The sequence below is a fragment of the Carcharodon carcharias genome, chromosome 6 (assembly GCF_017639515.1).
Source record: "Carcharodon carcharias isolate sCarCar2 chromosome 6, sCarCar2.pri, whole genome shotgun sequence".
NCBI lineage: Eukaryota > Metazoa > Chordata > Chondrichthyes > Lamniformes > Lamnidae > Carcharodon > Carcharodon carcharias.
The window spans coordinates 169,252,442-169,279,517 of record NC_054472.1 but is presented as its reverse complement, the minus strand read 5'-3'; the positions used below and the strand labels follow the sequence as shown (position 1 = coordinate 169,279,517).

General features: G+C 44.1%; 1 protein-coding gene across 1 annotated transcript in view; it reads left to right on the top strand.

The window, feature by feature from the left end:
• The window catches only part of lama1 (laminin, alpha 1), a 302,752-nt gene that overhangs the window by 214,009 nt on the left and 61,667 nt on the right, over positions 1 to 27,076 (top strand). The window contains exons 37-46 of the mRNA XM_041189309.1: positions 795 to 1,005; positions 1,595 to 1,711; positions 2,788 to 2,951; positions 7,072 to 7,210; positions 8,589 to 8,691; positions 12,921 to 13,037; positions 14,614 to 14,796; positions 15,074 to 15,228; positions 16,895 to 17,038; positions 19,206 to 19,339. Coding sequence (XP_041045243.1) covers positions 795 to 1,005; positions 1,595 to 1,711; positions 2,788 to 2,951; positions 7,072 to 7,210; positions 8,589 to 8,691; positions 12,921 to 13,037; positions 14,614 to 14,796; positions 15,074 to 15,228; positions 16,895 to 17,038; positions 19,206 to 19,339 — 1,467 coding nt within the window. The remainder of the gene's footprint in view (positions 1 to 794; positions 1,006 to 1,594; positions 1,712 to 2,787; positions 2,952 to 7,071; positions 7,211 to 8,588; positions 8,692 to 12,920; positions 13,038 to 14,613; positions 14,797 to 15,073; positions 15,229 to 16,894; positions 17,039 to 19,205; positions 19,340 to 27,076) is intronic.

The following is a 27,076-nucleotide window of genomic DNA, read 5'->3' as shown; positions in this document are numbered from 1 at the left end:
TCTTCCACAACAGGAAACATCCCCTCCATTTCCAATCTGTCAAGACCCTCAGGATCTTAACGATTTCAATCAAGTCACCTCTTACTCTTCTAAACTCCAGTGGATACAATGCTAACCTGTCCAGTCTTTCCTCACAAGACAAACCCACCCATTCCTGGTATTAGTCTAGTAAACCTTCTCTGAACTACTTCTAATGCATTTACATCTTTCCTTCAATAAGGAGATCAATACTGTACACAGTATTCCAGTTGTAGTCCCATCAGTGCCCTGTCCAACTGAAGCATAACCTCTCTACTTTTGTATTGAATTCCCCTCCCAATAAACAATAACATTCTATTAGCTTTCCTAATTACTTGCTGTACCTACATACTAGCCTTTTGTGATTCATGCACTCGGACAACCAGATCCCTCTGAATCTCAGAGCTCTGCAACCTTTGTCCATTTAGATAATATGCTTCCCATGTAGATTAGGAGGAGAAATACTGGGACAGAATGGAGTGACTAAGTGAATGCCAGTGAATGGTTCATGAGGACAAGGTAGGGACAAATGCACCATGGTAACAATCACAGAAGATGTCACTGTTGACTTTGACCAAGGCAGACTTGTTGCTGCATGCTGGGCTGAAACTGAATTGAAGATATCACAAGGCTGATTTTTTGAGAGCATTGAGTGCAGGACTAGGTGGCACTTATAGTGGCATATTCAGGTAAAACTGCACTTGCAAATCTGCGGACCGTTGCAGGTAAATCTTGACACTTATCTTTTTACTTCTTTCTTTCATAAATGAAATCAGAGCTGCAGAACATCTGTTGACCAGGGTACAGAAGGAGTTTCAAAAACCTCAGAAGGAGCTGGAGGGCATGAAAAGCAGGATCGTCGATATGTTAATGCAACATGGCAGCAAGCTGCGTGAAGCTCAGGACCTGGTGAATGAAGCACGCACAAACACCAATGAAACAAGCAGGCTTCTCCACAGCATCTCGATCAGCTTGGGAGAACTCAAGGTAAAAAACAACACGTGCAGTCTTGGAAATGAGCTCTCGGAATCTTAAGAGTTGATTCTTTGATGTTGAACCAAATACATTTCCCAGACATGATCAGTCAGTGATGAAAACTGCTAGGTTTCTTGAATTGAAGTTGACCACCAACAACTTTCAGTTCAAAGGGTAAATATCTACAGGCTTTGTTCCTGGTGCAGGAGCACATTTGACATGGAGGTCAACGTCCCTGATTCATAGCAGCGGGAAACTCCCGCCCAAACTCAACGGACTCTTGGCTGCTCTCCAAAATTTTCCTGTCCTGTCCGTGCCAATTCCCGCCGTGGGCAGGACCGGAAAATCCCGGGCACCATCATTTTTTGAGACTGTAGCCTCTGAGCACTTACTCCAATGTCCCCCATATAAATCGGTTTACAAATTGTAATATTCTCATAGAATCATAGAGTCATCTTAGGCACAGAAGGAGGTCGATCAGCATATCGAGTTCACTTCAGATTGCTTCATTCAGATCTGTGTTTTTGTTGGGAAAAAAACCACCGTCTGTCACAATGTTTTGTTCAAATTGCTAATTGATGTCAAATGCAATCGTACACAGGAGAAACAGCAGACAGCCAGGCAAGTCAGGGCACTGACAGCCAGCCTGATCCAAGATGGAAGACAGATGATGGCTAATGCAGCAAAAATGGCAGAAGACATTGTGAATAACACAGCTGTAAGTTTCATTTAACTGCTTACTTTTGGTTATCTGCCCATGCCAACCACTATTGTGGGTTAAGACTGCAAACTGACCACTTACTTGCTCCTTTGATTCCGATCAGTGCTACTGTACAGCAAGTCATCAGATGATATGTAAGTGTAGCCGATAGAGACCGGCGCTCTGAGCTGGAGATCAGGAGTTGCTCTGCAACCCATGACTCTGTAACAATGCTGAGTAATGCCAACATTGTAAATTTCATAAAACTAATGGCACAGCTTGGCCAGGATTTTAATTCCACATTAATAAAGTTAGTATTTAACCTGCCAGAAGTTTGGATTTTGATTGATTTCATTCTGTGTTGACTCGTAAGCATGACTGATGTAGTCTTATTACAGCAGCATCAGATTGGGTTGAGCAGGTTCGAGGGGCTAACTGGTCCACCCCTGTCCCAGGAACAAAATTCTAACTTAGCTGCAATTGCCACATTTTCAAATTGCCTTGGATTTGTGCAAATCATTACAAACAAGTGTTTTCTCCCTCATTTTCTCCCTTTTTGTAAGAATTGGATATGATTCCACAAACAATTTGCCACCTTGCCCTCCTGATAATGCTTAATCCAGACATTGTGACTGGGCTAGTGAGTGTGACAATTCTTGATGTGAATCCAGACAGTGTGACTGGGATAGTGGGTGTCAGTAGGGTCATTCATCAAGGGAGATTACAACTGAATGCAATCCCATCCCATCCAATATCCATAACTGCATTTTTCAGTAAGATTCACAGGACAGCGATCTCCCCACTCAGCTGGGAGCACTAAGCCCAGTTTTAATGGCACTATCATGCTGGTTGAGATTAGTCAACTACATAGATTTAGGATCGGCCTATGTGATATTCCTTGATCTGTAACATCAAGTTGTTTGCAGTGAATGTACCCATTAAGCCCTCCAGGGAGACAGCAGCGATCTCTGCTATGAAATGTAGTTGGACTGTGTCTCATGCTATGCTCAGGCCTATGAAGGAACAATTTAGTGCACCTCTTTGTGTAATTTAAATGCTTTGTTAAAATTGTTGCTCTGTATCAATGCCTACAGTTTCTGGAGCAATACAGTGATCAGCTGGACTTGTGGAATGCTAAGATGAGGATGCACCTTGACAAGCTGGTGATGGAGATGACTCAAAAGAGTGTGCTCAACCTTGTCTACAGGGCAGAGGAACATGCCGAGGAACTCAATAAGATTGCTAATCTGCTAAACAGGTCAGTCAATGCAAATGTGTCCTCTGTAGCACTTGAGGTCCAACTGGTGGCCAGTGTGACCAGCTGTCTACCACCCTATATTCACAATTCAGTGTATAGTATTGTTGTCAAGACAATAGACCATAAAACACCAGAGCAGAAGTAGGCCATTCAGCCCATCGAGTCTGCTCTGCCATTCAATGAGATCTTGCCTGATCTGATAGTCCTCAATCCCACTTTCCTGCCTTTTCCCCATAACCCTTGATTCCCTTACTGATTAAAAACCTGTCTATCTCAGCCTTGAACGTACTTAAGCCAGCCTGTACAGCCCTCTGTGGTAAAGAATTCCACAGATTCTCTACCCTCTGAGAGAAGAAATTCCTCCTCATCTTTGTCTTAAATAGGTGATCCCTGACTCTGAGATTATGCCCTCTGGTCCTACACTGTCCCACAAGGGAAAACAACCTCTTAGCATCCATGCTGTCAAGCTCCCTAACAAGCTTATATGTTTCAATGAGGTCGCCTCTCATTCTTCTAAACTCCAATGAGTACAGGCCCAATCTACTCAACCTCTCCTCATAAGAAAATCCCTCCATGCCTGGGGTCAACCTAGTGAACCTTCTCTGGACTGCCTCCAATGCCAATATATCTTTCGTTAGATAAGGGGACCAAAACTGTTCACAGTATTCTAGGTGTGGTCTAACTAGTGTCTTGTATAGTTTTAGCAAGACTTCCCTATTTTTATACTCCATTCCCTTTGAAATAAAGGGAATCCATTTGTCTTTCCTATTACCTGCTGAATTTGTATGCTAGCTTTTTGGGATTCATGCACGAGGTCCCCCAAATCCCTCTGTGCTGCAGCTTTTTTCAGTCTTTCTCCATTTAAATAATATTCAGTTCCTCTATTCTTCCTGCCAAAGTGCATAACCTCACAGTTTCCCACATTATATTCCATCTGCCAAGATTTTGCCCACTCACTTAACCTGTCTATATCCCTCTGTAGACTCTTTGTCTCATCCTCAACACTTGCCTTCCCACTTAATTTTTGTGTCATCCATAAATTTGATGGTAGTAAATTCATTTCCCTCATCTAAGTCACTAAGATATATTGTAAATAATTGTGGCCCCAGCACTGTTCCCTGTGGCACTCCACTGGTTACAAGTTGCCAACTTGAAAATGCCTAATGCTTCCCTTATCCCAACTCTCTGTCTTCTATTAGTTGGCCAATCCTCTATCCATGCTAATATACTACCCCCAACACCATGGGCTCTTATCTTATTCAGTAGCCTTAAGTGCAGTACCTTATCGAACGCCTTTTGTAAATCCAAATATATTACATCTACTGGTTCCCTTTATCCATCCTGCTGTAAGCTTCTCAAAGAATTCTAATAAACTTGTCAGGCGTGCTTTCCCCTTCGTGAAGCCAAGCTGACTCTGCTTGATTAGATTATGTATTTCTAAATGCTCTGCTTTATAATATTTTCCCAATGACAGATGCTAAGCTAACTGGCCTATAGTTATCTGCTTAAGGCCAGATTGACTACATGTGTATGTCAGCTGTGATGCAGTTGGTAACACCCTCACCTCTAGAGTCACAAGATTGTGTCCCACTCTAGGACCTGAGCACAAAAATCAAGACTGATGCCTCAGTGCAGCAGTGAGGGAGTGCTGCACTGTCAGAGGTGCCACCTTTCAGATGAACTGTTATGAGGTGAGATGTCTGCCTTCTCTGATGGATGTCAAAAATCCCATGGCACTATTTCAAAGAAGAGCAGGAAAGTCATCCCTTGTGTCTTGACCAATATTTATTTCTCAATCAACATCATAAAAGCAGGTTACCTGGCCATCATCGTTTGCTGTGTGCTAAATTGGCTGCTGCATTTCCTGTATTACAACAGTGACTACATTTCAGAAGTATTTCATTGGCTGTAAAGCACTTTGTGATGTACAGTGGTCATGAAAAGCACCATACAAATGCAATTCTTTCTTTTTCTTTTATTGTGCTGTTTTGTTGTCAAGAAAACCAGTTTAGATTGACTACGTGTGAACGTGTGAGAGCCATGATTCAGTTCGTAGCACTTTTACCTGAGTCAGAAGGTTGTGGGTTCAAGTCCAACTCCAGGGCCAGGATTTTTGCTATGGCAGGCAGGCTGGGTGGGAACAGGCGCGGAGCCAATCGCCGCCCGCGATCAGCTCTGCGCTGCCATTTTACACGGGCGGGCCAATTAAGGCCCGCCCAGCGTAATACGCGGCGGGTAGCGCTCAGCACTACCTGTGCGGGGCCGTGGAGGGGGGGCGGAAGGAGGGAGATTCGGGGCCAGTGTTGTTTTGTGCATGCACGCAGAAGAGCGCAGCGATCTTCCTGAGACACGGAGCCGGAAGGCAGGGAGATTGAATGGACATTAAAATAATTGAATAAACGATTTAAAAATTTATTTAAACATGTGCCCTCATGTGACTGTGTCACATGAGTTGGGACATGTTTTTATATTCACGAAAATGTATTTATTTATTTATTTAATAAAAGCTGCAGGAAATCTCAACCCGCTCGTGGATGAGGTTTCCTGAAAAACGCGAAGGCCGCTTGGGCTTTTTGCCCGGCCACCAACCTTAAGGTTGGACGGGCAGCTTTAATAATGACAATAATTGCTTTCTTAATGGCCTTAATAGGCTGTTGACATTTTGGCGGGCACACAGCCAACTGGCAGAAGCTCGCCGACCGAAATATCATGATGGCGCAAGATGACGTCGGGATGCACGCCTGACATCATCATGTGTCATCTTACGCGTCGGGTTGTCGGGCCCTGCCTCCGCACGCCAACGCAAAAATCCTGCCCCAGGATTTGAGCACAAAGCTCAAGGCTGACACTTGGTTGTAGTACTGAGGGATTCCTGCAGCATTGGAGGTTTTGCCTTTCAGGTGAGATGGTTAAACTGAGGCCCGTCTGCCCCACAGGTAAACGTAGAAGGTCCTATGGCGCTATTTCGAAGAGATTAAGCCCCGGCATCATGGCCAATATTTATCCCTCAATCAGCATCACAAAAACAAATTATTGCATTACTGTTTGTGGGAGCTTGCTGTGTACAAGTTGACAGCTGTGTTTCCTACATTACACCAGTGACTAAACTTCAAAGGTACCTCATTGGCTGTATTGTACTTTGAGACATCCAGTGTTAATGAAACATGCTATATAAATACAAGTCTTTTTCTTTTTACATTTTGAAGTGTAATTTTGTTTCAATAAAGAAACTCTTGTAAATATGGGGAGGGGAGGGGGCTTAAAATATTGGGTTCTGAGTTTTTGCAGTGCTTAGAGCCCTATTGTTGTAACAGTGCAGTCAAAGCCTTTGACTGGCGAACTATCTTGATGTAAACCAGAACCAAAATGTGCAGTGAACCACGCAGGGAACTTCAGTGCATCAGTTGGAGTCAGACATTGATTTTAAGAGCCAAATTCTGGTGGGCGAGGGAAGCAACTTATGGGGAGGGCAAGGGACCTGCAGAGACGGGAAGGGACCTTGGAAAGGGGCAGGGAGCTCACAAGGAGGAAAAGGACATGTGGAGAGGGGGCAGTGCAGGGGCTGGAGAGAGTCGCGCCGTGTGGTGGGGCTGGGGAGGGGCACAAGGAGCCATCACTGAAAACCTTGTACCTAAACAATCAAGTGCAATGGTTTGATTATATGCACTGAAATCTTTAGATAAATGGGCTTGTTTTCGAAATTTTTGAAAAATTATATATGCATCTTATCATTGATGGAAGATGCTAAACAAGTATTCTTTCAGATTGTGTGCATCTGAAATGCTGTTGTTCAGTCACTTTACTCCCCTGATTCCAGGCAAATATTTGCTAGCTTGACTGAAATGCAGGTTCTACTAACAAGCCAATTCTTAGACAGACCACTGAATGAATAGAATGCCTTCGAGCTAGAATGCTGCAGTCTGCAAGGGCAGGGGAAACTGCAGAGACTGGTTTTCATTCAAAAAGTACGGGCCAGATTGTCTCATCCTTTTTGCCTAAAGCCAGAAAAGGGAGGTAAAGTTAACATTCACAGAGAGAAATGTCATTTTTCATAGAGGTATTGCAACACATGCCTGTGTAATACTCTGAGCCTTTGCAGTGAACTATTTCCTGTCATTAGTGTCCTTTCAGCTGTGAGAAACACGTCCCTGAATGCCACAGTGGCTGTCAACACACACTCCAACATCAAAGCACTGGTTGAAGAAGCTGCAAGAATTGCATTGGAAGCCAGGAGCAAAGCTGATGTTGCATTAAAGTTGGTGAGTGTTTTCTTATTAGAAATAGCTAAGCCAAAGTATATAATCTGTCTCACTGTTCAAAGCCTACCTCTTAAAAGTTGTTTCCTATTGGTAGTGAATTGGTAAAGTATAAAGAAAATGTTTATTGTTTTACAAAGCAGAGGCAAGCTGACGGTATCAGCCACAGTCTAGTAGGTCACATTCTCACTTCTTAGTCCCAAGGTTGTGGGTTCAAGTCCCACTCCAGAAACCTGAGTATTCTAGGTGAACGCTCCAGTGCAGCACTGAAGGAGTGCTGCACTGTTGATGATGCTGTCTTTTGGGTGGAGTGTTAAACTGAAGCCCTGTCTGCTTTCTAAGGTGGGCATGAAAGATCCCAAAGCACTATTCTGAAGAGGAGTAGGCGAGTTATTCCCGGTGCCCTGGCCAATATTTACCCCTCAATCAACATCAGGAAAACAGATTACCTGGTTATTATCGTGTTGCTGCTTGTGGGTGTTTGTTGTGTACAAATGTAGCTGCTGTATTTCCTACAGAACAACAGTGACTACATTTGAGAAAGCATTTCATTTGGCTGTAAAGCACTTTTAGACATCCAGAGGTTGTGAAAAGCACAATATAAATACAAGTCTTTCTTTATTTTCATTTTTTGCAATGGATTAGTCATGGCTACCCTTCCCCCCACCCCTCCTCCCCTACCCCTGTTTCCCCACCACATTCATTGGAAATGGTCTTTTGCCAATAAAGTTGCTTTGCTGTGGCATGCAGTTGCTCACTGATGCTTCATGTTTTTGTTAGTGGATTAAACGTTTGGCTACTTTTATGGCACACTGCAGCTTTCAGGTGGGAATTATTCCAGCTTTATCTGAAATCATTTAATGGCACTTAGGAACCTAAATATTTTTTATATTCATACCTAAATTTTTAGGCCCAGAGAAAAACGATTGTGATCATCAAATCTGTCTCTTGTATGGTAGATCTCAGCCACAAAAAACAACATATTCCTCATTCTCTTCTCTCATCAGAAGCTCATCAAATTTTCTCTAAATCTTGTTTATACTGTACTCCCCAGTGTCTGTTCCTACACTTTATTACGGGACTGCTTTCAATCATTGTTAACTCTGGCACTACCACCTGGCTATCACATTGTTGATATCTGTCAGGCAGAGTGTAGAAATAGATCAAGCAAATTATTAAGTGGAATTATATCAGTGCAGAAACACTTTAAATGTATAAAAATGCACTTACCAAAATACCAACATCTATTATTGTACTAATACATTACTTATATTATTGGCTGTCACAACTTAATGTAGGTTTTCTGTGAAACTTTACTGCCTCCATATGTAAGGCTTCTATTAATCTTGCTTTAAATGTTGCTTTTGTACTATTTTATTAGGCCATTGGTCCTCCAAAGCCACTTGAGGAGCTCGGCAAGAAGTCAGCGCAGCACAGTTCAGAGCTCCTGATTGATGCAAATGATTTGAAAAGGAAAACTGCTGGTGAGTAACTTGTCCATTTTTGGCGTTCAATATTAATCTTAGCATTCTGTTATTGGTGGAAATCATTGAACTGAATGAAAGAAATGTGCTATGGGGAACAAGCTGGAAAGTGCGACTAATTGGATAGCTCCCACAAAGACTGGCATCGCATTGGCACAATGAGATGAACAGCTTTTTTCTGTGCTGTATTATTCTACGATTACTGCAAAAATCTGTCCTTTCTGATAAAGCATGGATTGTAAACACACATCCTGGGCATTTTTTAAATCACTCTGCAGAAAACAAGGTGGCAATTTTAACGTCGAGCAGGACGGGTGGGTAACCCCTGGCCCTCTGCAGCGTAGGTTAGAGAGATCTTATCTCTTGGAACCAGATGCTCACTCCCTGGTAGGGTGTGCAGAGACAGGAGAATTCCCAGCCTTTAAAAATGCCCACCCGAAGTTCTGATTTTCATTTTGGTTGGAGGGGGGGATGCGGAGGTGGGGGTTGCTTAGGGACGCGGTGTGTGGGCTGGATTGGAAGTCAGGCCTGCCAGCCCCCAGGGCGGGGGTGCTGGGTGTGGAGGCGGGCTGAGTGGAAAGCCTCCTTCAGTGATCCAGCACTTTGTTCAATTAAGTTGAAAAAAAAGATTGAAACGAAACATAAGTCCTCTATGCTTCACCCCCCACACACTCCCCACACCTCTTACCTGGTCTAATCTGCATACTCCTGCTTTCATACCCCTGTCCTACCAAAATCCAACTTCAGTGGAGGCAGCTGGTGATTTGAATTGGCATCTGCCTCCATAAACTGTGTATTCACGAACTCTGGCCCGATACTGTCTTTTGGGTGAGATGTTAAACTGAGGCCCTGTCTGCTTGCTAAGACGGATGTAAAAGATCCCAAGGCACTATTCTGAAGAGGAGTAGGCGAGTTATCCCCAGTGCCCTGGCCAACATTTATCTCTCAGTCAACTTCAGAAAAGCAGATTACCTGGCTATTATCGCTTGGCTGTTTGTGGGTGTTTGTTGTGTATAAATGTAGCTGCTGTATTTCCTACAGAACAACAGCGGCTACATTTCAGAAAGCACTTCATTTGGCTGTCCTGCCCTAGCAAAAATAGGAACTGCTCCTGTTTGGGGGTGAGACTTAGGATTTCCAGCTCATCCACCATTTTGCCATGTTGGAGGGGCTGTCTGTCGTGGGGAAGATCTGGGCCTTGAACTTCATCTACATGCTCGCCGTTAACCTCACGGCTAAACCCAGTGTCAACAGCCAGCTGACTGTTGAGCAGCAGTGAGATTTTGACTGTAAGAAGGAGGCTGGTGGGGAGGGGGGGTGTCCATTGGAAGAATCTTTGGCACTAAGGTGAGTATGTAGGATTGGGGGGAGGGGTCAGAAGGCCATTATGGGAGTGAAAGGCGAAGGGAAGACAAAGACAGGAATGGCGCATAGTTCCCTTTTCTGGTGGAGCATCCTGATCCGGCTAGGCCGCAACAGACTGGGCCACTTTCTGGGCCATTTCTCTTCCCAACTCCTCTTTGCCATAGATTTAACCTCGTGTAGAAGCCGCAAAGTTCCCTTTCAGTGAGTGCCCACTCACCACCTTAAAAAAAAAGAGCGGATTATTATTGGGACCCAATGAAAGGTGGCAGGATTGGAGAGGCTTGTCCCATTTTAACTGCCAGCCCACTGCTGGGTGCTTGGTGGCATGAAAGAGGTGGTTAAAGCTTTACGAGTGCCAGGATTTTTTCAGATAACAGGGTTTCCCAGCCTGCCACCCACAGAGCTGTTAGGGAATGCATCGCTACCAACACTAGCTGCACCGCAGCCACTCAACTCTACAAGGAGCGCAAATTGGCAGGAGGTGGGACTTGTGCCCCTCACTTGGGAAGAACTCCTGCCTCAGAGTGCTGCCAGTCAATCCGATCTCCAGTCCCACCAGCACCAGAAGCTGCAGCAGACAGAACCAGAGTCTAAGTCCCAGTGTCCAAGACCAGCGCAGCCCGAGCTGGGAGACAATGCGAACAAGTAGCCTGGTGCCAATGGGTATTGCAGTGTCTGATTGATACCCTGCAGGTTATTAGATTATCTTAGAGTAAGAGAGATAATTCATAGAGCTTCATCCAGCTGAAGCTGTCCCTACAGACCTTCTGTTTCCTCAGTCAGGTCCGATTCTGTATTGATGCAGATTGCACCCAATGTTCACTTGGGCGGAAAGCAGGCATTGGCAGATCATCTTCCCATTTTCCAGACCACCCGATTTCCATCTTTACTGACTCCAGTGGAAGCAATAATAGGGCGGGATGCGAAGTGGGAACAGGGAATGGGCTGGCCGGTGGGCGAGGCATAAAATCTGGTGCCCGCCGTCTCCCCATCTCTGCTGGTATTTTATTTTGGGCCAAAGGAGGCCCTTAAGTGACCAATTAAAGGCCACTTTTTTTGGGCTGAGGGAGGAGTTCCTCAGGGAGCTATCATTGCGCGCACCCGGGCTGACTCCCGCACTTGCCCTCCTCCTACCCCCTGCCCTGCCATCAGTGCCAGGGCCCGATTGCGGGTGGCAGTCAGCTCCTGGGCCCGCCCACAGCGAATTTTGGGCTGAGGGCAAGATTTTTAGGTTGGCGTGCAGGCCCAATTGGCAGACCCAGGGGCGGTCGAGGAACGGACCTCTGCCCGCGATCGGACCCCAACCGCAATTTCACGCTGGCTGGCCAATTAACACCCAGCCAGCGTGAACGGCGTGCCGAAATACTCAGCGCTGCCGGGGTTGGGGGGGGGGGGGGGTGGGGGGTGGGGGGATGCGGGAGAAGGGTGGGCGCTAGACAGAGAGCTGCCTCGGGGAGCTGAAGAATTTGAAACCAAGAAATGAAGATTTTAAAATCTGGAAAAAAAAAATTGTCCACGCCTCAGAATCAGTTACCTGAATGTATACATGATGATAATTCTGCCCATATACTTTTTAATAAGGGAAACCTCATCCCGCCCTTCGATGAGGTTTCATCAAAAATGCAAAGTCCGCCAGGCAGATTCACCCGTCCGCCAACTGTCAGGTTAGCTCTTTTAAAGCCCACCAAATAAACTAAATTAACAAAATGAGGGATAATATAAAAGGCAGCCCCTAAGTTAGGGCCACTGCAAAACCAAAGACAAAATTTAAAGGAAACTCAACCGTAAAGTTAGACGGACCACGAAAAATTGGGGACAATTGGAATGTTAATGGGCTTAATTGCCCTCATAATTGTCAGTGGGCGCTTCCAACTTTTACGCACGCCCACTGACTGACCGACCAGGACGCTCACCCAACGTCATTACACGCTATTTTACACTTGAGCGGGTCAGGCGCACACCCACACGCCAACCTAAAAATTCTTCCCATAGATTACAAAAGCGCAGTAACTATATGTATTGTGTCCCCCACCTACCCCCCCCCCCCGCACCACCCTCGTCAATCACTGATCATGTGATGTGATTACGGGGGCTTTGACCAATAAGCAAATTGCGCGGCTAGTCCTGTGAGCGAGGTTTCGGATGGAGAGGTTGCATCTAGTGTGCGAGCACCTCTAAATGTCTCCTAAATAAACTTTAGCCTTCTCTTCACCAAACCTGCTGCTCCATCAAGTTATTACAAAAAGCAAGGAAGTTATGATGAACCTTAATAAAACACTGTTCAACCTCAGCTGGAATTGTGTCCAATTCTGGACACCACACTTTAGGGAGGATGTGGAGGCTTTAGAGAATGCAGAAAAGATTTACAAGAAAGGTTCCGAATATGAAATAGTTCCAGTATATGGATAGATTGGAGAATCTGGGGTTGTTCACCTTAGAAAAGAGAAGGCTGAGAGGCTGATGGAAGCATTCCAAAGCATAAGAAATCTCACCAGCGCAGATAGGGAGAAACTGTTCCCATTAGCCGGAGGGTCGAGAGCCAGCAGATAACGATTTAAAGTAATCCAAACCAAAAGAACTAAAGGTTTTTGTCAAAGTGTGGTTAGGATCTGGAATGCACTGCCTGACAGTGTGGTTGACACAGATTCAGTCATGCCATTCAAGAGGAAATTGGATCAGCAGCTGCAGGGAACAAAATCGCTGGTCTACAGAAAAAGGTGGTGGAGTGGGGCTAGCAGAGGTTCGCACGGACACTGAATGGCCTCTTTCTGTATCGAAACACTTCTATGATTCCATGAAGTTTTCGCTAAGGTTTTTCTGGGTGTAGTGTCTGAACACCTTCCTTGGTTCTCTTAACTGTTCAGGGTTTGTGAATCAGCTGAATGGGCTGAAGGAGAAAGTTGATCAGATTCGGAAGAACGCACGTAATGTGAGCAGACAGCTGAGTGACCCCCTACAGATACTGGCAGGATTGCCAAATGGTAAGTAATGTAGATAATTCAAGTATACCAAAAAACAAGTATGGACGATAATTGTCGAAGAAATGAAAGGATCTGACATTTTGTGTAATCTTCATTGAGGATTTTTCAGATTGTCGATACAGCTCTCAAGTGAGTGTCTCCCATTTGTACATTCAGAGAAATTTACACCTTCCCTCTCAACTCATATAAAAGCAGTCTCCCTCACCCACCTGCAAAATAGTCTGATCGTAAATATTATGGGTGAAAGTTAAACCCACATAATTATTTCAGGAATTGGTGGACTACTATAGAGGTTTGTGCTCTATCGTTATATAAAATGCAGATTATGTTCAGTATAGCTCCATTTGTTCTATGGATTCACGAGAATGGTTCCAGGGATGAGGAACTTCACTTGCATAGATAGGTTGGAGAAGTTTGGACTGTTTTCCTTTGAGAAGAGAAGGCCAAAACGAGATTTGACAAAGATATTCAAAATCATGGGGCATCTGGACAGGGTAGATAGGGTGAACAAGACTGTACCAGCTGGTGAAAGGATCAAGAACAAGAGGGCACAGGTTTAAGGCAATTGGCAAAAGAAGCAATGGCAACATGAGAAACTTTCTTATGCAGCTTGTGGTTGGGATCTGGAATGCGCTGCCCGAGAGTGTGGTGGAGGCAGGTTGAATCGAGGCTTTCAAGAAGGTATTGGATTATTATCTGAAAATAAAGAATGTGCAGGGCTTTGTGGAGAAGGCAGGGCAGTGGCACTAGCTAAATTGCCCCTTCAGAGAGCCTGTGCAGACGCGACAGGATGAATGGCCTCCTGCACTGTAACAATTCTGTGATTCTGTGCATCAGGGAACTTGAATACAGTTAGATGGGATTCAGCATTGTAGGCCAGTACTGAGATGCTTGCTCAGTTCTCTAAATGCATTGTTCAGCTCAATGGTTGTGAACTGCATTAAAGCTTTGCCATTGACATTTTGTGAATTCAGGTTTAAAAACAGCTGTAGTGGTGGGAATTCAGGATTCCTCCATCAAGAGAGCTAATTAACATGTCCTGAGCACATTTGGACTGCCTGGATTCTGTTCATCAATGAGAAGTGGGAGGACTCACTTAGGGAATTGCTCTCGGCCCTGTCTGATTTTCCTCTACCTATATGTCAGGTGATTCAAAATGCACAATGACAATAATAATCTGCCTTTATACAGCACCTTTAATTTAGAATAATGGCCCAAGGCATTTCATAGGAGCCTTAGCAAACAAAATTTGACGCAAGGCACATAAGGACCTATTGCAACAAGGGTCAAAGACTTAAGTCTTAAGGAGTGCCTTAAAGATGAAGAGGTGGAGCAGCTTGAGGAGGGAAATCCAGGTCTTCGGGCCAAGGCAGCTGAAGACACAGCTGCTAGTGGTGGAGCCATGGAAATTGGGGATGGATAAGAGGACGCAATTGGAGGAACACAGAGATCTTGGAGGTCACAGAATCAGAGAGGGAAGAGATGAGGCCAAGGAGGGATTTGTGAACACAATGATAATTGTAAAATTTGTGTCGCTGGGCTGGGGTGTTTTTCGAAAAACATTTGTTTATTGCAGGTACTGCTGCTAGATTCCATGAGGTGAAAGATCGTGCAATCTCGGCTAACCTGACGGCAGCTACCGCTCTTGTTGAAATTCAGCAGTTCAGTCGGCAGCTGCTGAGCACATCTGGCACTTTAGCAAGGGTCAATAAAACCGTCAGAGAAACAAATGACCTCATCAACGACTCAGCAAAGACTGGTAAGTTTACAGTGAACAATTGATTAAAGGTCATTTTTGATAAATGCACTTATTTTGCATCACTAGGCATATGCAGCACCAAACAAACAAACATACATTTAATTAAGAAAAAAAATCAAAATCATGCCGTCAAATTTTCTGCCACTTTAAGGGTCCTCGCTGTTTCACCCCGGAATAATGGATGTCTTGCTTCCAGCTCTCATGCTGCAGCAGCTTGTAGACTGTAAGAGTCGTTCTGTTTTGCCTTTATTTAGATTTCTGTTCTTTTCCCTTTCAGCTGCTGCTGCTGGTAAAAAGGTGCAAGAGGTCGAAATTCAAGCCAATTACCTGCTGGACAGGTTGAAGCCGTTGAAAATGCTCGAGGACAACCTGAGCAGAAACTTATCAGAGATAAAGGAATTGATTAATCAGGCCCGGAAGCAAGCTGCCTCTGTAAGTGTCGAGTCAATGAGCACTTGGTACAAATCAACTCTACAAAAAAGTTTTACAATTAATACCTCAGTAGGTCACTTACACACCTTCCAGGGGATCAAGCCTTATGGGGAGCGGGAGGGACATTGGAGTTGAAGCCAATGATCTTATTGAATGGCACAACAGGTTCTAAGGGCCATGTGGTCTACTCCCACTCCTCCTCCTTATGTTCTTATGTCTGTATTTTTTGCTGGCTAGGTTAACATTTATTGCCCTTCCCGAATTGCCCTTGAGAAGGTGGTGGTGAGCTGCCTTCTTGAACCGCTGCAGTCCATATGGTTCAGGTACACCCACAGTGCTATTAGGAAGGGAGTTCCAGGGTTTTGACCCAGCAACAGTGAAGGATTCTCCCTTGTTGAAGATGGTCATTACCTGGCACTTGTGTGGCACACATGTTACTTGCCACTTGTCAGCCCAAGCCTGGATATTATCCAGGTCTTTCTGCATTTGGATGTGGACTGCTTCAGTATCTGAGGAGTCGCGAATGGTGTTGAACATTGTGCAATCATAAGCGAACATCCCCACTTCTGACCTTATGATGGAGGGAAGGTCATTGAAGAAGCAACTGAAGATGGTTAGGCCTAGGACACTACCCTGAGGACCTCCTACAGTGATGTCCTGGAGCTGAGATGACTGACCTCCAACAACCGCAGCCATCTTCCTTTGTGCTAGGTATGACTCCAGCCAGTGGAGAGTTTTCCCCCTGAATCCCATTGACTCCAGTTTTGCTAGGGTGCTTTAATGCCACACTCGGTCAAATGCTGCCTTGATATCAAGGGCAGTCACCCGCACCTTTGCCTCATCTCCTCCCTTTTGCAACATTGGTGGTATTCTACACTGTGAGCCTTACTCAAGTACATCTCTTAAAAACATTTGTAAAAACTGCAACCGTCCCTTAATACTGTATTAAATAAGAGACAATTATGTGTCTGAAGGGAGAAAAATCAGGTTAAAATTTTAACTAGAGATCCTAATGGCCAGTTTTATTTGCTGAGTTAATTGGTCAGGCAGTAACGTAGCTCTGCACTGAGCCAGCAGAAGCGTGGATGGGGGTAAGTCGGGAGGGAGGAGAGGTGGGCACACAGCGATGGCAGAGGGGTGGAGAGTTTCTTTGGCGGGGGGGGTTCTTGCAGATGCACAGGAACCGGCAATGGGATAGAGTATTGGGTCGGGGTAGGTGCAGGTACACAAACTGGGATCGGGGTGGTGTGTATTTTCAGGAGGGGAAGAGTGCAGGTGTAAGGAGATTGCTAGTGAGCTGGAGAGCTTTTTTTAGGGAGAAGGGGACAATAGCTGCTAGCGCACAGGGGCTGAAGTATTTTCGTGAAGCAGGGAGCCATATTCCATGAGGAGACTAAGATCTGATGGAGCGAAGCCTTTTTAAGAGAAGCTTACTAAACATTGGGTTTGCAATGGAGGTGGTCCCCCTTGCAGAAATATCTGAAGAAGAATCATACGGACTCGAAACGTTAACTCTGTTTCTCACTCCACAGATGCTGCCAGACCTGCTGAGCTTTTCCAGCATTTTCTGTTTTTATTTCAGATTCAGTTGCTTTGATTGCATTGCGAAAGTAAACAAGTAATTAAGAGGGTTTCCATGCTAATCCTGATTTTGACCTTTTCCCAGATTAAAGTGGCAGTGTCAGCCGACCGAGATTGTATCCGTGCCTACCAGCCAGCATTATTGAGCAGCAATTACAATACTCTGACACTGAATGTGAAATCCTCTGAGCCGGAAAACTTACTCTTCTACCTCGGCAGCAGCACCAGCGTGAGTAACCAGTCTGCAGCAGTTGACACAAACCATGGTGCTTCCCCCATCGAGGGTTAAGATAGTACAATCAAATTATTAAAATAGTCAGAGAAGTAAAGCAACTTGGTGCAGCCGTTGTGATTTGCAAACTGTCATTCTTAAAATAATGAAAATGGATGACCATGTAACTGAAATGGAATTGTCACTTTCCAAAACAGAGTTCCATTTTTCTTGCAAGTGGGAAGATTATTATTTGGATAGCAATAACTTCCCTTGATTGCAGAGTACTATTTCAGAATAATTTGATGGGGAAATTTCCCGTCTTTGCTAACTAATTAATTCATAAATAGCTTTTATTCAGATGTGAACGATTTTGTAGGCAGAAATAATTTTTTTGAATGATAGACGTGTTTTTCTAATTTTTTTGACTCTATTTTGATAACAGACCAGTGGTTATCAATGGATAGGCAGCCATGAATTATGGACAAGATTGATTGGACTGGGGCAAAGTTTAAAAAAAAAGTTGTCCATTTAGTTGTCTCATTTTGTTCAGGTATTTCTTTTGCAGTCAACAGGACGCATATGTAATGAATTGGATTTTGAAAAAAGATATACTTGCCGGAAAATCCGGGTTATCTGTTTCTGCTTTCAATCTGGTTGATGTGAGGGACCTTTAACACCTCGTATCAGAATTAACTAACAGAAAGCATGAGGTGGTTTACAAAATTGATGCCATGCAGCATGAGCGTCAATGTGGGGGAAAAAAAGGTCTCCTTCCAACTGGTCTATTGGTTCCTGAACAGGAAAAGTTAGAGGATTAATCCAGATTATAATTACAAATCAAGATTTGCATGTTCTAAAATGCCTGCCATGGACACAATGGGCTGAATTTAATGCTCCCCCCTGGCGGATTTAAAGGCGAAGGGGCTACTAAAAATCAGCGAGTGGCCGTCCCGCTGCCTATCCGCCCTCCCTCGACATGTCTGAAATTTTACAGGGGTCGGGGGGCAGGTGTCGGGCACCCCAATTAATGCCCACTTAAGGGCCTCATCTCGCTGCTGCCAGTATTTACCCGCAGCAGAGGATGTCAGTGCTATGCAGCAATTCCAGCAGCTTCAGCTGCACAAGCTGGTGTTGGGCAGGAGGGGGTCTCTTTTGGGGATCCCTCGGCTCAACAGAGGCAGCCCCCACCTCCACCAGATCACTTCTTCCCCCCCCCCCCCCCTTTACTTCTCCCAACAAAGTCTTGAACCTGGTCCCTCCAGCCCCTAACTCCTCTCTCCACCACCCCGGAACCCAGCCTTATCGGGCCTCCTCAGTGTGGTGGGGCTGCCAGTAGCCCCAGCAGTGGCCAGTGCTCCCGCTGGCACCAGTGGAACTACAGAACTGCCAGCCAATCTGAAATAGGGACAGCGTTAAATTGCCGTGGGGCAGATCGTGGGCAAGCTCCTCACCAACCTCTTAGCCGGGTGGAGAGGCGGGTTGCACCACCCCATAAGACCCAGCCCAGTGTATCAGGGCAGTCCTTTTTCAGCTAAAGACTTGGGTTCCTTCTGAAGAAGAAATTCCACTCTTGCTTGTCAGCTGGGAGAGTTTGAACAAACCTGACATCGCCGTCCTAATTCAGCGTTAGACGGAAACCTCAAACGAAGCGGTGCAAAAATTGCTGTGTGGGGCAAATGGAAATAATATATTCTTTGAATATAAAGTACTGTTCGAAGTCTGGGAATCATTGCTGGGGTAAAGTAGACAGAGTTTTACTCTCCATCTTAACCTTGCTGGACTTAACAAGACAGTGTTGCATTTCCCTCTACATTTCCTTACGTTTTGAATGTCAACATTTAACAAAGGATTTTTTAAAATCATACCTTGTAATACACAATTTGTTCATTTTAATAATTTAATAATTGAATCATTTAAAGAAGTGCAGAAGTTCGTTGAGATCTGGGAAATTCTGTGTATGCTCTTAAAATTATTTCCTAGCTGAGTGTTGTGATGGAGATGACAACGTGACAGTTAATGTTTCTAATTATGCTTGAAAATCCCTTCAGAACAAAATTTAAAGTTGCATGGCTAGAGTTAGATCCCTTCAGTTAATGCTGCGTGTGGCATAAGAGGCATTAGGATTGATTTAATCATTTTCACTAAAGAAGAGCTTGTGTTAAATCTCTGCCTGTTCCAATAGGCTGAATTCTTGGCTCTGGAGATGCGACGTGGCAGAGTTGCCTTCTTGTGGGACGTGGGCTCTGGGACCGCAAGACTAGAATATCCTGATCTTCAAATTGACAATAACAAGTGGTACAGGATTCATGCTGCCAGGCAAGTGAACATTCCCACCATGTACACATTTCTGACAGGAGGTATCGGTCACCTTTTGATTACCTAGAGTTGTTTGAAACTGGTGTAAGCACGTAGGAGCTGGAGTAGACCATACAGCCCCTTCGAGCCTACTCCGCCATTCAGTATGACCATGGTTGGTCTTCTGCTCCAACTTACATGCCCGCTCCCCATGTCCCTTGATTCCCTGAGAGATCAAAATTCTGTTCCTCTCAGCCCTAAATATATTCAACAATGGAGCTTCCATAAACCCCTGGGATAGAGAATTCCAAAGATTCACAACCTTTTTAGTGAAGAAATTTCTCCTCGTTTCAGTCCTAAATGATTGGCCCCTTATCCTGAGACTGTGGCCCCCATGTTCTAGATTCCCCAGCCAGGGGAAACAACCTCTCAGTGTCTGCTCTGTCAAGCCCCTTCAGAATCTTGTATGTTTCAATGTGATCACGTTTCATTCTTCTAGAGAATTTAGACCTAATTGATTCAAATCCTTCATCACAGAACAGCCCTCTTATCCCAGGCATCAACCTAGTGAATCTTTGCTGTACTGCTTCCAATGCAAGTATATTCTTCCTTAAATATGGAGTCAAAAACTTCACACAATATTCCAAGTGTGGTCTCACCAAAACCCTGTACAATTGCTGCAAGACTTCTTTATTTTTGTACTCCAATCCCCTTGCAATAAAGGCCAACATGTCATTTGCCTTACCAATTGCTTGCTGCACCTGCATGTTCCTTGTACGAATACGCCCAAGTCCTCTGAACATCAACACTTACAAGTTCCAAGCCTTTAAAAAAAAAAGATTTTTCTGCTTTTCTATTCTTACCATCAAAGTGAATAACCTCACACTTCCCCACATTATACTCCAGCTGCCACCTTGTTTCCCACTTACTTAACCTGTCTATATCTCTTTGCAGCCTCTCTGGGCCCTCCTCACAGTTTGCATTCACCTGGCTCTGTGTTGTCAGTGAACCTAGAGACATTACTCTCTGTTTCTTCATCTAAGTCATTAAAATAAATTGTAAATAGCTGAGGCCCCAGCACTGATCCTTGTGGTACTCCATTATTTACAGCCTGACAACTTGAAAGTACCTTTTTTATCCCTATTCTGAGCTTCCTGCCTGTTAACCAATCCTCTATCCATGCTAATATATTGCCCCCAATTCCATGAGCCTTTTTCTTACATATTAGCCTTTTTTGTGGCACCTTATTAAATGCCTTTTGGAAAATATACTACATCTGCTGGTTCCTTTTTATCTACCCTACTAGTTAATTAATTACTCATAATCAATTTGTCAAACACGATTTCCCCAACTTAAAACTATGTTGAATTCTCCTGATCATACTCTGATTTTCTAAGTACGTTGTTAATCCTGGAACTCCCTCCCTAACAGTACTGTGGGTGTACCTACACCACATGGACTCCAGCGGTTCAAGAAGGCAGCTCACCACCATCTTCTCAAGGGCAACTAAGGGTGGGCAATAAATGCTGGCCTAGCCGGTGAAGCCCACATCCCGTGAATGAATTTTTAAAAATACTTCCTTAATAATAGGTTCCAGTATTTTCCCAATGATTGTCAGGCTATCTGGCCTGTAGTTCCTTGGGTTCTCTCTCCCTCCTTTCTTGAATGGAGGTCTTACATTCACTAACTTCCAATCTGCTGGGACTGTTCTCGAATCTAGGGAATTCCAGAAAATCATAGCTAGTCCACTATCCCTGCAGCTAATTATTTTAGAACATAGGAACAGGAGTAGGCCATTCAGCCCATTAAGTCTGCTCCACCATTCAGTTAGATCATGGCTGACCATCTACCTCAACACAGCTTTCCCGCAATATCTGCACATCCCTTGATGCCATTAGTCTCCAGAAATCTATTGATTTCTGTCTTGAACATACTCAATGATTGAGCTCTCTGGGATAGAGAATTCCAAAGATTTATCACCCTGTGAAGAAATTCCTCCTCATCTCAGTCTTAAATGGCCTACCCCTTGAGATTATGTCCCTTGCTTTAGACTGACCAGCCAGGGAAATTATCTTATCTACATCCATGCTGTCACGCACTTCAAGAATTTTCTAAGTTTCAATGAGGTCACCCATCATTCTTCGAAACTGTGTAGGGAATACAGACCCAGTCTCCCCAATTTCTCCTCATAAGACAATCCTGCCATCCCAGGGTTTAATCTGATGAACTTCTGTTTGCACTCTCTTGATGGCAAGTATATCCCTCCTTAGATAAGGGAGCCAAAACAGTACATAATACTCCAGGTGAGGTCTCACCAAGGCTCTATATAACTGCAACAAGACATCTTTACTCCTGTAATCAAATCCCCTCATGATGAAAGTCAACATATCAATTGCCTTCCTAATTGTTTGCTGCACCTGCATGTTTAATTTTTAATGACTCATGAACAAGGACACCCAAGTCCCTTTGGATAACTGCACTTCCCAATCTCTCACCATTTTGGAAATATTCTGCCTTTCTGTTTTTTTTTCTACCAAAGTGAATAACTTCACACTTATTCACATTACATTCCATCCACTATGTTCTGGCCCATTCACTTAGCCTGCCCAAGTCCTCTTGAAACCTCAGAACCCTGGGATGTAAGCCATTAGTCCTGAGGATTTGTCAACTTTTAGTCCCTTAAGTTTTTCTAGTACTTTTTCTCTGCCATTATTAATTACACCAATTCCCTCACTCTTATTAACCCTTGCATTACCCTGTATTTCTGGTCTAAAACTTATAACTTTAGCTGTGAAGTAGGACACAAATTATTTGTTCAGCATCTCTGCCATTTCCTCATTCTCCATGATAAATTCTCCCGTTCCTGCCTCTATTGACCAACATTTACTTTATCTACTTTTTTTTATACACTTGTAAAATCTCTTACAATTTTATATTCCCTGTTAGTTTACTCTCATATCCTATTTTTTTCCCTTTTCATCAACATTTTGGTTTCTAAAACACTTCCAGTCCACAGAATTACTATTATTCTTTGCTGCTTTATAAGCCTCTTCATTCAATCTAATACTATCCTCAACTTTCTTAATAAGCCATGGATGAATCTTTCTTGATGAGTTTTGCTTTTTAATGGAATATATTTTTGTTGAATATTTATCCAATTATTTCTTGCTTAATCTCTGTCCAACTGTATGACTACTGTTAGGTAACCTATAAACTTCTCCCACAGGCATTATGTCTCCTGTTATTCCTCAACTCCACCAATACTGATTCTACTTCATGATCTTCTGAGCCACGATCCCTTCTCACGACTTTCCTTATGTCATCCTTTACTATCAGAGTTACCCAACCTCCTTTTGCATTCTGTTTGTCTTTTCAAAATTTTGTGTACCCTGAAATATTTAGTTCCTAACCATGCCTCTGTAATGGCGATTAGATCTCAACCATTTATCTCTAATTGTGCCACTAATCCATCTACCTTATTGCAGATGTTTCACATATTCAGAAAAATGTCTTCAATGTTATTGTCTTTGCATGGACCTTATTTGCTCATGCACTATTACTGTTAAACTCTCTGTCCATTCCTGTCTCACTCTGTTTCTCTTTACTCATGGTGTTAGACTGTTTCGTTGCCTCAACTTTTCTCTTTGGAGTTCTAAATCTCTCTTTACCCGAACCTCACCCCTGTTAGTTTAAAGCCCCACCCATAGCTCTATGTATACACGATTGGCCAGGACGCTGGGTCCCAGCCTGGTTTAAGTGGAGCTCATCCCAACAGTATGGCACCCTCTTTCCTGGGTTCTGATGCCAATGCCCATGAATCGAAACCCCTTCTTCCCACACCACTCTTTGAGCCACACATTTAATTTGCCAATGTGCTTGACCCAATGTCAATTGGCACGTTACTCAGGTGACAATCCAGACACACCTTTGAGGTTCTGCATTTTAATTTGGACCTTAACTCTCTTAGCAAAACATTATTTCTATTTCTACCTATGTTGTTGGTTCCCAAGTGGACCACGACAACTGGATCCTCCCCCTCCCAGTCCAAGTTCCTCTCCAGCCTCAAGGCGATGTCCTTAACCCTGGCACCAGGCAGACAGCAGAGTCTTTGGAGCACCTGGCCATAGCTATAGAGAGTCCAACGTGTCCAGTACTGATGTAAGAATCAAGTTATGAAATAAATTTAGTTAGCCTTAGGAAGAAATTACTCTTTGTTCCATTTCAGTTCTCTGTACATATGGTGGGTTTGTGGTGGGGAACTGAATGGAGCAGCTCTTATACTGTGACCCTTTAGTAATCTTACTGCATTCAGTAAACACTTGATTTTCTAAGTCTGCTTCCTCATCTCGTTGTGTGTGAACATTACCTGGTTTTTAAGCAGAAGAGCGCAAGCTATTTTTGCCCTTTGGCACACATTTCCCATCGGGAGTCACAGGATTGCTGATTTTCCCCCAGTTAGTTTAGGATAATTATAACACTTCCAATGCTACTCATCCTGGTGTTGTAACGTACTTTGGCCAGTTGTCACATGAGACTGGGAATCCAGATATGACTAATTGCATTTTTTAATTATTAAAAAAAAATGGGCGTAGACAGTATTCTTGCAAAAGTGATCTCAATGAATGTCATCAACTGCCCCTTGATTCGAGGATGACATCCACTCAGGATTCTGAGTTTCTGCAATGTGTCTTCATGTGACTGAACAGTCCAATTATCAGCCCACAGATCTTTGGGCACATGAGGCAGGATGTCCTGCGAGATAGTGGGATCCAGGATTTTCTTCCTTTTTCTTTCCTTCTTTGCTGCCGCTCTGCCTCATCATTAAGGCATTTGGACTCAAAGCATGGTGCAGCTCGATGGACAATGTTTTGCCATTTTGAACGATTGGGAGCTAGCACCTCCCAGTCATTAATGTCAATGCTTCCACGCTTCAAGAAGAGCTTCAGAGTATCTTTGTAGCATTTTCTTTGTCCTACCCTGGAATACTGGCCATTTGAGAGTTGAGAGAACAGGACCTGGCAGGGGAGATACTTTCCGGCCATCCGGACACAATGTCCAGTCCATTGTGGTTAGTTTTGCGAAGTTTTGCCTGGATGCTTGTGACAATAGCTTCAAGAAGGACACTAGTGTTTGTTTGATGGTCCTCGCAATGATCCCAGCAGATGCAGCAGAGGAGTTGCTGATACACAGTCTAGATTTCACTGCAGTACAGAAGTGTGGTGACGATAACTGCTCTATACACCCGGACTTTGTGGACTTTTGGAGGTCTTTGTTGTCAAACATTCACTACGGTAGTCTGTAAGAGCTGGCGCAGTTGATCCGGTGTTGGGTCTCCTCGTCACTCATGGCCTTTTGAGAGATGAGGCTGCCGAGGAATGGGAAGTACTCAACATATTCCGGAGTCTCTCCTTCAACATGTATGGGAGGTGGAATATTTGACTGACCAGGTGAGGATTGACATATGAGTTTGCAACATTCAAGGACAGGCTGAGTCTCCTGTATGCAGAATTGAAGAGATTGAGAGCAGCAGAAATCAGAGTAGGCAACGATACTGCAGTCATCCACAAACTGTAGATCATGTATGTCTGTGGTGGTCAGTTTTTAGTTTAGGGTCTTCAAAGCTGGTATGAACAAGACTCCTAGAGGAAACTCAAGTTGTTAAGGGTTTTCCATTTACGCAGTATTTAATACTGACGCCAGAGGGCGGTTGATCTTTGATGAGGTGAATAGCCACTATCAGGTAGAATTTAAATAGTATGGGGGCTATCACATTGCCTTGCCTGACCCCGGTCCAGATTTTGAAGGCGATTGTTTCAGGTCTCCCACTCAAGACAGTTGCAGTCATATCGACATGAAGCAGTTGCAAGATTGTGATGAAGTTCCTTGCACATCAAATCTTTGGATCACAGTCCACAGAGCCTCATGATTCACTGAGTCATATGCTTTGGTCAGGTCGATGAGTGCAATGATCAGTTCCTGGTTTTGTTCTTGACATTTTTCTTGGATTTGTCTGACAACAAAGACCATGTCAGAGGTTCCTCTGGAAGGTCTAAAGCCACACTGTGTCTCTGAGCGGATATTCTCAGCCACAGGAAGTAGGTGATTCAGGAGAATACGTGCCAGGATTTTCCTGCTATGTACAAGAGGGAAATACCTCGATAGCTTCCTCAGCATGATTAATCTCACTTCTTAAAGATAGTTACAATTATTGCAACCCTATAGTCGGGGGTGGGGGGAGGAGAGTTCTTTTCCTCCCATATCAGTCGGATGATTGCATGGAGTCTTGGTATGAACAAAAGCCCACCAGCTTTGAAGACCCTTAGCTGATATTTTTCATCTGTTTGATTGCTTGTTGCAGCTCTCCCATCAATACTGGCTCACCCATGGATTCTACCACAGGGCACTGGGTGATAGCCTGGGGATTATCAGCTGTCACTGGATTCACTATTGTGGAGTTGTTGGAAATGTTCTTTCCAGCGTTGACAAATGGTGTTATCATCCTTAAGAAGAGAGACATCATCCTGTGAGCAAAGGGGATTTTATCCATTTGACCTCGGTCTACAAGATAGCCCTGGTGATTTCAAAAAAACCTTGCATGTCATGACGTGAGCATATTGTCTCTTCCCACCCCATGACCCTTTTCGTCTGGATTTGTCTTTGGGTGTCAGCCTTGAGCTGTTGGAATGCTGACTTGTGACCTTGCATTGTTTTGCCAGGCAATGAAGACTGCTCGGTTTTTGCTCCAGGAGGTCACATATTTCAGCATCATTTTCATCGCACTAGTCTTGTGAATCGCACCAGTCTTGTGAAGATAATGCTTGAACCCAATGGTCTGGACACTTGAGTCTAGTAGAGCTGATGTTATTTGATCCCACTGTTTTAAAATGGAGTTGGATGTGTGAAGGTTTTCCAGATTGGTTGTGATCTGTGCTCGGAATTCCTCTCTTCAGCCAGACTGCTCCAGGGCTGAGACGTTGATCTTCTTCCTCTTAGACCTTTGGTTCTTAAAATGCTTTGGTGCGAGGTGGATGTTCATCACTGGTCGAACAAATCGATGATCTGTCCAGTCCCCTGTATGGACTGTGATACAGACATCATTTAAATATTTGAACCGAACAGTGACATAATCCAGGAGGTGCCAGTGTTTTAATCTAAGATGCCTCCATGTGGTTTTGTATTTGTCCTTCTGGTGGAAGAGGGTGTTTGTTATAATGGGGCAATGCTGCGCACATTTTGTCAGCACAAGGACATTGTTTACATTGGCTTTTCCCACGCCATTTTTCCCACTGATTCCTCTACAGGAATCAGAGTCACGGCCTAACCTGGCAGTCACATATTCGCATGGCATATTAAATTTAATCTTCCTGTGCGAGTGTTATTGACTGTTGTTATTGATCATGCTTTACTTTCTTGGTTACTGCTTATTGGTTATCTGCGAAAATGGCGCATAATGTGGATGGAAACACTGGATTTTAGCACCATGGAAACACCACCTTCATTGTCTAAAGAGGGGAGCTGTCATTGTAACCAGCTTAGAGTAATCAGAATTACCGCTCCAGGTCAGCAGGAGAAAGCAACCAATAAGGAGCAGCTCCAACGGAGAACCTCCTGACAATGGGTGAGCAGCATCCAGTCCCATTCTGAATGCAGAGTGAGGGTGGGCCTGCATCGTCTCATTGAGTGAGTCAAAGTTCTCAGCAATGACTTTGCTGAAGTCAATGTACTGCTCGCAATTGCTGGACAAAACTTGCTGTGTCT